Source organism: Oxyura jamaicensis, chromosome 3 (genome assembly GCF_011077185.1).
Source record: "Oxyura jamaicensis isolate SHBP4307 breed ruddy duck chromosome 3, BPBGC_Ojam_1.0, whole genome shotgun sequence".
Classification (NCBI taxonomy): Eukaryota; Metazoa; Chordata; class Aves; order Anseriformes; family Anatidae; genus Oxyura; species Oxyura jamaicensis.
The window spans coordinates 59,691,943-59,704,382 of NC_048895.1; the positions used below are offsets into that span (position 1 = coordinate 59,691,943).

General features: G+C 49.6%; 1 protein-coding gene across 1 annotated transcript; it reads right to left on the reverse strand.

Moving 5' to 3' along the window:
• Positions 1 to 8,076: 8,076 nt before the first annotated feature.
• On the reverse strand, positions 8,077 to 10,559 carry TCF21 (transcription factor 21). The gene is made up of 2 exons (XM_035322992.1): positions 9,862 to 10,559; positions 8,077 to 8,617 (listed from the first exon to the last, which is right to left on the reverse strand). Exons 1-2 carry the CDS (start codon positions 10,309 to 10,311, stop codon positions 8,528 to 8,530), a joined length of 540 nt encoding a protein of 179 aa, XP_035178883.1. The 5' UTR covers positions 10,312 to 10,559; the 3' UTR covers positions 8,077 to 8,527.
• Positions 10,560 to 12,440: the final 1,881 nt, after the last annotated feature.

Consider the following 12,440-nt stretch of genomic DNA (forward strand, 5'->3'; position numbering starts at 1 on the left):
CTCCGGTGATGTGGCCGATGCACAATAAGATAACTCATGCTAGTAGTGTATGTACTGTGTTAAACTGTTACTAGCCTGGCATAAGTGGCATTGAAACCAACTTCACAATATTCAAATGTTCTCTTTAATTTTATAATACATATGCTTACATACATATGCTTACATATATATGTACAATATATGTGTACATAGTTATACTATATAATAAAAGGATATGAAGAAAATGGCAGTGAAGTAGTCCAAAATAAAAGTAATCACAATGAAAATTCTTTAGTAAACTTCACAATAATAAAATACATATCTGTAATTTCAGCCTCTACAGCTGAAAGGTATTTACAGTGTATGCTTACCAACCCCTGTTGGCAATAATAGAGAGACACAATGAAAGTAGTAGAATTAGAAGAACAGCACAGTGTTGCCCATATTTAGGTCCTGTGGGACTGTGAACGCGTCTTAGGAGCAAGAGCATGTGCTCCTTCCTGCTGTTGTATGAGTGTGAACCTTCCTCTGAGCCGTTACACAAAGTTTCTTTTTGTGTTCCTCAGCATCTGTTTCTGCTGTTGGTTAATTGGGATTATCAGGAATGACGATTAATTTTCTTTGCAAGCAGATGGCAACGTGCAGCCCCCAGGAGTTAGGCTTGCAGAAAACACAAATACTTCACCCAGAATGTGATTTCTCCTCTGTGAGGGCTGGCAGTGCTGGGAGACCAAGTGCAAAGGACTGTCATGCATTTTTGACTCAACCTGGAACATTATTTTGTATTGACAGTGCTTAAAGCATCTTTCTCTGTGTTGTTTACCAAAATGTTCTTAAGCTCCCGAGGCACAATTCGGGAATGAACAAGGTACTACAGCTCTTGGTGGGTGTGAGGGAGAACATGGAGCAAAGTTTACAGGAAGATGGGAAGCTTGACTCATCAGGAGCCTCACTGCCCCAACGTGTAGCGTGAGCCAAGCAATCTGGGAGTATTGGTCTACACAAGCCCTACCAACTTGCTTTCTACCCCAGTAGAAGGATGTTAAGCATGCTCAGAGCATACCTTCTGACTGTTTTAAGCCTTTTGGCTTGAAAATAGGGGAATATTTAAGTTCTAGTTACTAGGTAAAAATGGAGCTGCTTGGCAATGGCAAGAAGAGGTGCTCTGAGTGTATGTCATATTTTAACACCAGGGAACATATGACTCAGGTGGAAAGGGTACTGGAGAGCTTAGTAGAGTTGCACAACAAATGAACAAGGGGTTTCAATGTCATAATTTTAGATATAATTTTGCTTAAAGCTTATGTTTCATCCTTTCTTGAACTTGGCCTCTTCTGGTAACCTCTAGTCTTAATATATCAGGTACCAGACATAAATATCAAGGAGGGTCCTCACTAAGAATTTCTGGCCCATACAAGAAGACAGAAGGTTGACCTAGAAAACAAGTGAGAAGAATATAGGGCTGGGGTGAGACAAAGGCATCAAGGACCTTTATTGCTCTAGCTTTTAAGGGTACAATGACAGAGATATACAGGGAAGCTTTATTATTATTATTATTATTTATTTTTTAAAATTTTATTTTTATTTTTATTTTTTTTTTGTACTTCATTGTTGGCATGGTCCTCTGCATGCTTTTGGCCTTCTAACCTTCTCCCAGAAAGAGTCCAAGTACCGTTTGGGAATAGCATATGCTAGTCCAACAGGGACTGTTCTCACCTTTTGCTGAGAGTGGAATAAAACTTTGGTATCTGTGGATGTGACCGCTGCTACACCACTGGTTTTCAAAGCTGGAGAATGGCTCATAGCCTGTTTTACTTGCTAGTATAGATACCAGTACGTATGGATAGTATAACTTAAGAGAGAGGCTCCTTCCAAAAGCCTTTCCCAATCCTATCTTTATGTTGATTTCAAAGAGCAAAGATAGCTGGTGACTTCAGAGTGCCTAAGAGAATAGCTCATAAGTTTGTACACCAAAAGAGCTGGTCCTAAGCCTATACCAAGTTTATGTGTCACCTTCAGCCAGCCTCGTCTCCTCCATGCCTCTTGTTTTCCCCCCATCTGTAAAACAATGGTGACCTTCTACAGAAGAAAAAAAACAAAACAAAACAAAACATGGTCATGAGGTGGTGGCAAATACTCCGAGGTAGCTGTCGTTTTCTGTTTAATTTCTGCATTGACTCTGATGCGCCAGAGGTATAAAAGTCCCTATGTAAGAAGAAAAGAACATGTTATCAGTGAAGAAAAGCTATTCCCTTTCTGGTCAGCTTGGCCATCAAAAAGCGTCACATGAAACAGGATGCTGAAGCGGGAGGACACTCTGTCACTTGGGTTGCTTGTCACACACGATAGTCTTTGCTTCATCTCTGTCGGGGAGGGATGTGCCGCAGCAGCAGTCTGGGAAGCCATCCAGTGGGACAGCTATCTGCATCCCTGGGAACGTTCGTTGCCTGTGCCCACTCCTCCTCCCCGCCTGCTGCAGCGCGGGATTTCGCAGATGTTCCTCCCAGGGCAGGCAGCTGCAGTTCTCAGACTCCCTGCTTCCATCTCCCCGGTGGTCCAGCCCCACCCAGCCGTGATGGAGCTGGTGATAGTTCCTCCCTTCCCAGGCCCTTCCTCTTCCAAGGACTGAGCAGCAGTCAGAGGAAGAGGGGTTATTCTGTGCCTTCCCCCCCACCCTCCCCCTTCATCTCCTGGCCTTGCAGCTATTAGAAATTTCTCCTGCAGCAGTCCGTGCCCTTTCTTTCCCTAGTGTTTCTGATCCCTGTTTCTCAAACAGTGTGTAAACAACTGAGAGAAAACTTGAGTGTGCAGATAATCCATATTTACAGTCAGATATGGTCTTTCTGTTTATATAGCAGTCGGGGATGTAAATAATTTTTTTTTTTTTTTTTTTTTTTCTCATTGCTTAAGGAAAATGGCCTCTTAGACTGTAAAGGGAAGGAATGGTTTGCATTGTTTTTTATTCGCCTGCTTTTGTTATGATATTTGTTTTCCTTGCAAAGAGGTTTGGATCTCTCCACTCTCTGTGTGAGGACTGTGCAGCTTTGCACACACATACACATAGGCTTGGAAACGCATTCTGTCTGTTTACAAGTTTTAGTTTAAGGGCAAACCCTGAGGCAAGAAAGTGCGTCATTTCAGGACTCTTGTGACCCTAGGGTATGTCCAAGCCACGGCTGGGAAATGCGATGACTGCATGCCTAGACCTACTCAAAGTCGTTTTTATGTATCTAGATCAGATACACCAGTGTCCAAAGTGAACTGAAGAAAAATCAGTTCCTTGCAGAACTTTCCTGGTTTGGGAGTCTGCTATGGTGGTTTCACCTGCTAGGCAACTGAACTCCACCACAACCAGTCTCTTACTCTCCCTCCTCTATGGAAGAGGGAGAGAAAATGTGATGGAAAAGAGCTCACAGGTTGAGATAAGGACAGGGAGATCGCTCAGCAATTACTGTCACAGACAAAACAGACTCAGCATAGGGAGATTAATATAATTTATTGCCTATTACTAACAGACTAGAGCAGTGAGAAACTAAAAGTAAACTAAAAATGGGGGCTGCGGTCAGTCCCTGACACTTCGTCTATGCTGCTCTTTCACAGTCCCTCTGTGCCCCTGCTCCCTGCGGGGTCCCTCCCACGGGATGCCGTCCTTCCCCAGCTGAGCCTGCGGGGGCTGCCCACAGGCAGCAGCTCCTCAAGCACTGCTCCCACACGGCTCCGTACCACGGGGTCCATCCCCCAGGAGCAAACTGCTCCAGCACGGGTCCCCCACGGGCGGCAGCTCCCCCCAGACCCCTGCTCCTGCGTGGGCTCCTCTCCACGGGCTGCAGCTCCGGCCCGGGGCCTGCTCCTGCGGGGGCTCTCCATGGGCCGCAGCCTCCTCCAGGCCACATCCACCTGCTCCCCCGGGGGCTCCTCCACGGGCTGCAGCGTGGAGATCTGCTCCGTGTGGGACCCATGGGCTGCAGGGGGACAGCCTGCTCCACCAGGGGCCTCTCCACAGGCCACAGGGGAACTTCTGTCCTGGAACCTTGATGTGGTAGAAAGTTAACTTCATCCCAGCAAGACCCAGTACATCTGCTGACAGCAGTCCTCACCAGTGTATTTTTTTTTTCCTCCATCCGTTCTGAAGCATACTTTTGAGTCAGACCTATGACAGCTTATGGTTACAGGAAGTCACCAAGCCGTAACACAGCAGTAACTTTGCAGCAGGAGGTACATAAAAGCCAGTATCACTGGTCGTGCCACTTCCCATCCGTAAGGCAGGCTGGGCTGTACAGTGCAAAGCAATCCATGGCCAAATAATGAACACTGAGTCGTGTTTATCAGGGGTCTTGACTGGGCAGCACAGCCGCAAGACAAGAATAGTCAATGCCAGCCATGCCAGCAGTGGACAGGGACACTTTGGATCACTGGTTGGTAGGAGAAATACTGTATGTAGACCTTTCTGTGAGTGTATATATGTAGAAACTACAGAATGCTCTGCTCTTTGCTGGCACAAATTTCAATTTCTATGAAATGTCTTTTGAAAACCTGTCCCTTTTGGGAGGCTATGCATGATGATCTACATTCAGATATCCAGACAGAAATTAGAAACACCCTTCCTTTTTATCACATTATACCTTCCTCTTGTACACCAGAAAAATGTGAGTTTTGTTCTCTACCCTGCTTACTGCCTGCAATTAACTAATGTATTTTGCATATTTTTAATACATATAGTAATTAATAACAATGACGATGGTGTTTCAGGAAAGATTACCTTTTGGAAAAAAAAAAAAAGAAAAAAAAAAAGAAAAAAAAAATTTACAGGGAAACATATTTTTCCAGGCAGACACAGGTGTGGAATTACCAATACAATATAATTATCGATTATATCCAGGATTAAAACCAACTTTCCTCTTGAAGAAACTACTCAGATTTTCCATGTCTTTTAGCTTCTGAGGTGTGCTTGGAATTTGGACCTGCTTCCTAGGAAGCACCACAGGGAGTAAGCTCTCTAGCATATGCTCTTTGTGCACCTTGCACTTTGGGGCATGACCATCACTGTGGCCTTGCTAACCTGCCCTGGACAGCAAGGTATGGCACAAGGGGATGCAGAGTGGCTTTCTCACCATGCTAGTATTTTAGACTGACAGATTTCCATCACAGTGAGAGGATCAGATAAGCCTAAAATGTGTTTTCTGCAAGGGATAGAAAGAAAACTAAAATATATTTTCTGCAAGGGATGGAAAAATGCTTGTTCTTAAAGACCGTGTAGACTCTGGAAAGTGCTGGTGGGCAGTACAACATGAGCACCCAGCCCAGGATTCTGAGCACTGGGTACAACTGCCTGAATAAATGATTTTTCTAATTTCTCGCTGAACTGAAAAATTGATGTGAAGATGTTGGGTGGAACTGGTTTTCCTTAAAAAAAATTAAAAAAAATAAAAAAAAAGAAAGAAAAAGAAAAAGAAAGGAAAAGTAGAAAAAAAATAATAGTGTTAAAAATCAGAAAGGATTAAACTATTTCTTATCTTAAAACACATGGCTGCATAAGCAGTACTGTCTGATCATCTGTGCACTTCTATTGGGTGATGGAAGCAGGACTCGACTCTTACAGTTGCCTCTCTGTTGTGGGTGCTCTTGTACCTGACAGCGGTTGAGTTCATGTTAAAACCTTTCCTTTAGTTGCAGAATTTAAAGATTTTTTTTTTTTTCCTCTACTTGGCTGTCCGTTTTCACAAATATATATATGTACATATAGTAGCAATTTAGTTATCTTTGAGACCTCTGTCAAATTCAGTTGAATTCAGGCAATGAGTTCAAACATTATTAGGAGAGAATGTATACAGACACTCACGCAGCTGCATGTACATCCATGTTGATACAGAAAGATAAATCAAGTAAGCTTTGTTTCCACATGGAAAAAGGGCATAAATAATATTTCAGTAAATATTAAAATGCATCACGTTGTACAGAAAAACAAGTAAGCAAACAAAATACATATTTTTAAATCATTAACATCAATATTTAAACCCGTTCGCTTTCCTCCTTTAATAGATTTGTGAGTTCCTTTCAAAATCATCAAGTGCTTCAGTCAAACTATATGTGTATTTTTTTTTTCTTTTTGTTTGCAAATATATATATATATATGTATATTTCTGTAAAATCGTACTCAGCAGCAGGGAAGAATGGTTTCACTCATTGCTCTCTTAACTCAGCCAAGAAATGGAGGCTGTTTAAGCCAACTACCGATACACGCGGCTGTGTCCTAACAAATTCTAGAGAAGGTCAGTGGACCAAGGGCTGCCATCCACATACACGCCTCTGAAAAATATACTTGTTGTCCTGAAAATGGATGTAAAGCCATTAAGTGTTTTACAGTTGGAGTAAAAACATTATTTACCTTTCTGCGTGTTGTCTGTCGCTTTTGTTTGTTGTTTGGTGCCTTTTGCCTTGTTGCTGCACTGCTGTTCAGAGGCAGGGACTGAGGAAGGTGGAGGATGCTTGAGGAATATTTTAGTCCCCAACAGGGACTAAATCCAGAATGCTGGATAAAATTAATACTGGCAAGAGAATTAACTGTGTCTGCAACCTCCTCTTACCGTTCCACTTGCACTGCAGCTTTTGGTACGTGGTCGCAGCTGTGTTCCTCACATTGCACCGGGGACTACTGCATTTCTCCCTTCTTTCTCTCCATGCTGCATTTTAGGTGGCAAACGAGAAGCGAACATGGCTAGATCAAAGGGGTGGGGAGGATGCCGAGTGCAGTTAGCGGTTAGTGCACAGCAAAGCAGGGTGGCAAAGCACGGTGTGAGAAAATTTACAGTTTAAGTCATAATTTTATGGATGTCCCAGGTCCCTCTCAACTTCAACTTTCTACGAGATAAGCAGCACCTTGCTATGAGTCTGGAGCAGGCTATAGTTAGTACTCATTTAAGTCGAGATTTTGAATGGTCGCATGTAATGGTTAATTTCAATTCAGTGGTTAACCTCGGTGGTGAAAACAGCATTTGGGCATTTGCTGCATCCGTCATTAGCCCTTAGCTTCAGGTCAGAGGGCTCTGCTCTATCTCCCTGTAGGAGAGCAACAGTTCCCTCGGAATTTGCCCACGTTTGTGGCAAAGAGACGGGCCCTTTCAGCTCTGCTTGCCGTTGCTGATCCCTTCAGCAAGAGCCGTGGCCGTGCGAGGAGCTGGGAGAAAGGGAAAAGAATCTGCCCACCATCCTGCCCCCCGGCCGGGGGTCAAGGCCGCGATGCTCGCCCGCTCCCGGCCCCGCTCGCAGCCAGCCCACCGGGGGACCCCGCCGCTGATTTCGGGGCGCCCGGAGGATGCGCTGCCCGGCCCCGCTATCGCGGGGGGTGAGTGGTGTCGCGACAGGACCGCCCGAACCCCGCGGCCCCTCCGCCCGCGAGCAGCCGGGTATCAAACGGAACCGAGGGCCGACGCTGAAAGAGCAAGTGAAGCGGAAATTTAAAGCCCCTCTGCTAATAATAACAGTATAAATAACCGAAGACATCTTGTAAACAGTGCGGTCATAACCCTGAAACATTAAACAGCTCGGTGGGATCTGGCGCATCAGCTGCCGACGGCCGCTGCCGGTGCAGGGGGAGCGCCGGGCGCTCCTGTTTATCTCAGCCTAATCTCCCGCAGGCGCCCCGATCGATCGGGGGGAGATGTTTAAAGTACAAATTCCCGGCTCCCTCCGCCGGGGCCCAAACCTCCGCCCGGCGGGGCTCCGGCAGCTCCGTCCCCGCCGGGCCACCGCGGCACAGCCGAGCCCCGGCCGCTCCCGCCCCGCGATAACGCCCCGCGATAGCGATAATGGCCCGCGATAGCGATATCGCCCCGGGCCGGCTGAAACTTGCGGCTCCGCGGCCACAAAGCTGGGGAGGGGGGGACGGACCCCTCCGTGTCCCCCTCTCCCGTCTCTGCTCTCCCTTCCACTGAGCCCGGAGCCCCCCCCTCCCCGGGGGATTGGGTCCAAATCCCTCGCAGTAAGAAAACGCCCCCCTCCCCCCCAAAGCCCGGGGGTGGCTCCCCCCGCGTCGCCCCCAGCCAGCGCCGCTCGCCCCGCTGCGACCGGAGTCGGAAACGAAAATTACAGCGCTCCGCGTTCAATGGAAAGGAAGGTTTATTCACGGAAACAGAGCAAAAACCTGCTTGGAGAAAATATATCTATATATCTTTAGGGTGAATTACTCCATAGAGATGACTGTCAAAGTCAGTTTTTTTTTTTCTTTTTTTCTTTTTTTCTTTCCTAGGCATCTACATATTTCACAGGTCTCAGACAAAAGATACGCGCTTGGTAGGTTTTGTTTGATCTCTGTCTCTTCTATAGTAGCGCTTGAACCAGCAAGGCTCTCGGTGCGGGACACTCGACTGTACACGCATTCAATAAAGTTAAATAGAGTCGGGATCTCTCTCTCGGGGTGGACGGAGTCTCTGCTAGGGCGCCCGTGGTGGCCGGCGCCGCGCCGGGGGGGCGAGCGGCTCTCCCCGAGGCTCTGCCCGGGGCCGGGGGCGGCGGCGGGGCCCTGCCCGCGCCGGGCCGGTGCTGCCGGGGCTCAGGATGCCGTCGGGCCGCACAAGCGGTTTGTGTTCACCACTTCTTTCAGGTCACTCTCGGGTTTGCCGGCTACCATAAAAGGCCAGGTCTGTAGCCAGGAAAAGACACGGGTGGCAAGGGGGTTACACGCACGTCGCCGCGCTCCGGTCGTCCCACGGGCGGCTCTGCAGGGCGCCCTTCCCGACGGCTTCGGCCACGACCCCTTCCTCCTCCTCCCGCAGCTGCCCGGCCGGCTCTCTCCGCGGGATCGGAGCCGCTCCGGGGGCTGCAAACGCCCGCCCGCGGCCCCCTGGCCAGCCTGGGGAAGGGCAGCGCCGTGCTCCGGTCGGGGCCGGCGGGGGAGGGCCCTCGGGGTGCCGGCTTTTCCCACGAGAGACGCCCCGTGTAGTTTTCTCCCGTGGGAAAAGCCAGCACCCCGAGCAGCGCGCACCCCCCCCACCCCACCAGCCCTCTCTGTCCTCCCACGGCCACAGAGGCAAAGTTTTGTGTGCCTGCGTGCGGAGGGGGCGAATATCTGGGTTGGGTGTCTGGTTTATGTTGTGCTCCTGTTGTTCTGCGAGTTTTGCTTTTAGCTACAAAATAATCTCCTGAGCCCTTATCAAGATGACACCACCGGTAATTTGCTTCCCCCGCCCCGAGTCCAGAGCTCAAAAGGCAGAGCCAGATCTCGGTGAAACGTCCCCAGATCCACTACGTGATCCCCTTATCATTAGGCATGGGCAATGCAAATGCTGTACAGGATCTCTGCACTGTTTCTACTTCTCCTCTGTGAGTTTACATGGATAGGGGCAATGTCCTGGACCCAGTGAATCTGAATGGCCGGTTACAAAGCCCCAAGAGTTCTGTCTTTAAAAAGCTGGGGCTGGAGGATTATTATGGCAGGAAATACCATAACAGAGTGGATAGGTTGAGAATAAATCCAGGGCCCTTCCTTGGCTTGGGCCCTTCCAAACGCGTACCTTTCTCTACCCAAATTCTCACACCCTCCCACCTGAAGGTAGGGAGCTTCTGTCAACTTGCTGAGATCTCTCCGGCATTCCTGGCACAGCAAAACTGCCCCCAATATCTGTGGCAGCCCCTGGAGGGGACTGCAAGGAGCAGCGGATGGGGCCCAGGACACTCAGCTCCCGGGGTGCCGGGAAGGGGGGCAGCTGGGAGCATGTCCCCTCGCTCCAGAAGCCTTTGTCACCTTGCGGGCTGGCACTGGACCCTCTGTGAGGAGTATGTGAAGGTTTCTCCCTGCACATGCCCTGTCCCAGCTCCTCGCCCATGTCTCCCCATCCACACACATACACACACACGAGTGCCTGGCCTTGGCGGGCCGTGACTTACCAGGTTGACCGGGTGGATGTAGCCATTTTCGTACTTGTCATTGGCCAGGATCTGTCTCAGGTGAGCGATGTAGCTGGAGGCCAACCTCAAGGTGTCCAGTTTGGAGAGCTTGGTGTCTGGGGGCACCCAGGGCAGGGTGGTCTTAAGCCTGGAAAAGGCTTTGCTAAGGACCCTCATCCTCGCCCTCTCCCTGGCGTTGGCAGCGTTTCTCTGGACCTGCTTTCCCTCCTGGCTCACTCCATTTAAAGGGCTCTTCTTGGGGGGAGCTTTTTTCCTCTTTCCTGAGGCCCCTCTCCCCTTCTGAGGGGAGCCATTCTCGCCGTTGGATCCCTCCTCGTTGCTCTCGTTGGATGCCCCGAACTCTTTGTTAGTATCCATTTTCAGGCCATCGCACTCCAGCATCTCCACCTCCTGAAGATCTTCCACATCACTGAGGGACCCAGTGGACATGGTCTGGAAGGTGCCAAAGGACCCGCGAGAAAGGGGGTGGGGGGCAGGAAGGGCAGCTCCTCAAAGCTACTTGGAGGCGGTGGAGGAGAGAAGGGGCGCCCGTGCTTTCCTCCCCTTCTCTCCCCCCAGCACTGAGGCACAATATCGGTCCAGAAAGGATCCCCGCCCTCCCGCCCCCCAACCCTGCTTCGCCCGTGTTTGAGGGAGGGAGGGAGCGTGTGTGAGAGGCAGAGAGAGAGAGAGAGAAAGCTGAGGAATTTAGTGAGGACACTAGTAATTTATCTGGGGGATAGGAGAGGCGGATCCAGCCCAGGGGAGGGGCCCTGCCCGCTGAGCACACCACATCCCCAATCACAGACCTTAGCACAGGACAGGGAGTGAGGTATCCCAGCAAGCGCTCGCCGAGAGCTCGGGACTGGGATTCAAAGCTTCGCCACAGGAGCAAAGCAACTCTGTCTCTCTCCCCTCCCTGTCTTTCTATCCTCCCCCTTCCTCCTCCTCTTCTCCTTCCCCACTTCCCTCTCCAGCCAGGGCTACTCTCCCCCTCCCTGCCTCCTCAATGACCCAGGCGGCTGGTGTCACGGTTCTTGACGAAAGCCAAAATGGGTCATGAGCTGAGAGAGCGGCAGATCCACCAGTGAAAGCCTTCCAGGGAGCTTTGCAATGCGTGCCGTCTAAACGCTGTCCTGTAACCTAATCTGAGGGAGATTTGTGGATGATTACATTGGAGAGTGCATCCTGTCCAGCTACTAGTGTATTCCAGGAAAGGAGCGCTTGGACCTCACCATTGCAGCCCGGGCTCTGGAGGCAGGAGGAGCTGCTTCCTTCCAGGTTTCCCGCATGGTCTCTGGGGCACCCTGGTCCCCTCTTGCCACCTGAGCTCCTTGGGAAAACCAGGTGCCAGATTCCCCAAATCCCTGTGACATGGGACGAGCACCATGACGGTGCCGAGGCCAGCGGGGCCGTGGACGCTGTAGGGGAGGGAGGAGGGCTCCTGGAGGGTAGCAATTGTATCCGACACCCGCTTTTCCTCAGAATTTTGTTGCAGAGCAGCTGCCGGAATCTCACTTAGTTATGTGTGGGGAGGGTTTTATCTGCTGCTCAGTGCATCCTTAAACATCAGGGAGTTTTGCCTGAGTAAACAGGCAAGATAAGGCCCCAGCTGTGGGGACTGCGCCAATGAGTGTGTTAGGCCTTGCTCTGTGTCCATGGAAGTTGAAGAGGAGTTTTACCATGAGTGTGAATGAGCATATCACTGTGCAGCTTGAATGAATAGCCAGCTGTATGCTGCAGTTGTGATCGCTATGTACACGCGTATGCAGCCTCTGCAGAGCAGGCTTTCTAAATCATTTAGACATGGCCTAGCTCTTCTTCCACTCCATGTGCACCCTGGTAAAATTTTCCCCTAACCCAGCCATGGAGCCCAAAGGGGCCAGTGAAGCGTGAACCTTCTCCCATCTCTCCTCCCTTCTTCATGTGCCTCCCCAGGACTCCTAGATCCTGCAGCAGCCAGGGCTTTCAATGCAGGGGGCTGCAGAGCTGGGCTGGACCCGCACGTGGGACTTTGCTGGACAAATGTCCACCATGACCAATATCATTGCAGGGAAAACCCCAATTATTCAACTGATGACCTGAGGATTCACAAAGGTCTGGACAAAAAATGGACAGCCCGTGATGTCATGGTGGCACACAGTGGCTCTGGAGTTAATCCAAGGTCACTGAGGCCACAGGAAGGTCCCTTACTGATTTGTGGGAACATTGCATTGGTTTTTCTGCAGGCACTAAATAAAAACAACCAAGTAAACAAAAATTGCGGAGGGCCAAAGTAGTCTGGCTGTTAAGTGCTATGCTCTCCTCATATTAAAGTTTCAGTAGGAGGCAGAGTGTTGTGTTTGAGAACTAGAAAGCAAGTCTTTTCTATTTATCCGTCTTGGTTCTTTGGCTCAAGTAAGCCAGAAGGAAAAGAACAGACCTAAACTTTAAACCAGTTCTTTACTGTTTGGCTGGAAGATAACACCTTCCCACTCACGATAGGAGAAGTATATTAAGATATCATATCTCCGAGTCCTGGGCCCTTGGGAATTCACTAACCTCTAACGTCATGTTATGCTAACTCTTCCCGGTTTGTG

What these genes read in the sequence shown, in the direction of transcription:
- TCF21 (XM_035322992.1), bottom strand. Translation starts at nt 10,311, where the DNA reads ATGTCCACTGGGTCCCTCAGTGATGTGGAAGATCTTCAGGAGGTGGAG. An exon ending in ACATCCACCCGGTCAACCTG is followed by an intron (nt 8,618 to 9,861) that starts GTAAGTCACGGC and finishes TCCTGGCTACAG; the next exon opens with ACCTGGCCTTTTATGGTAGC.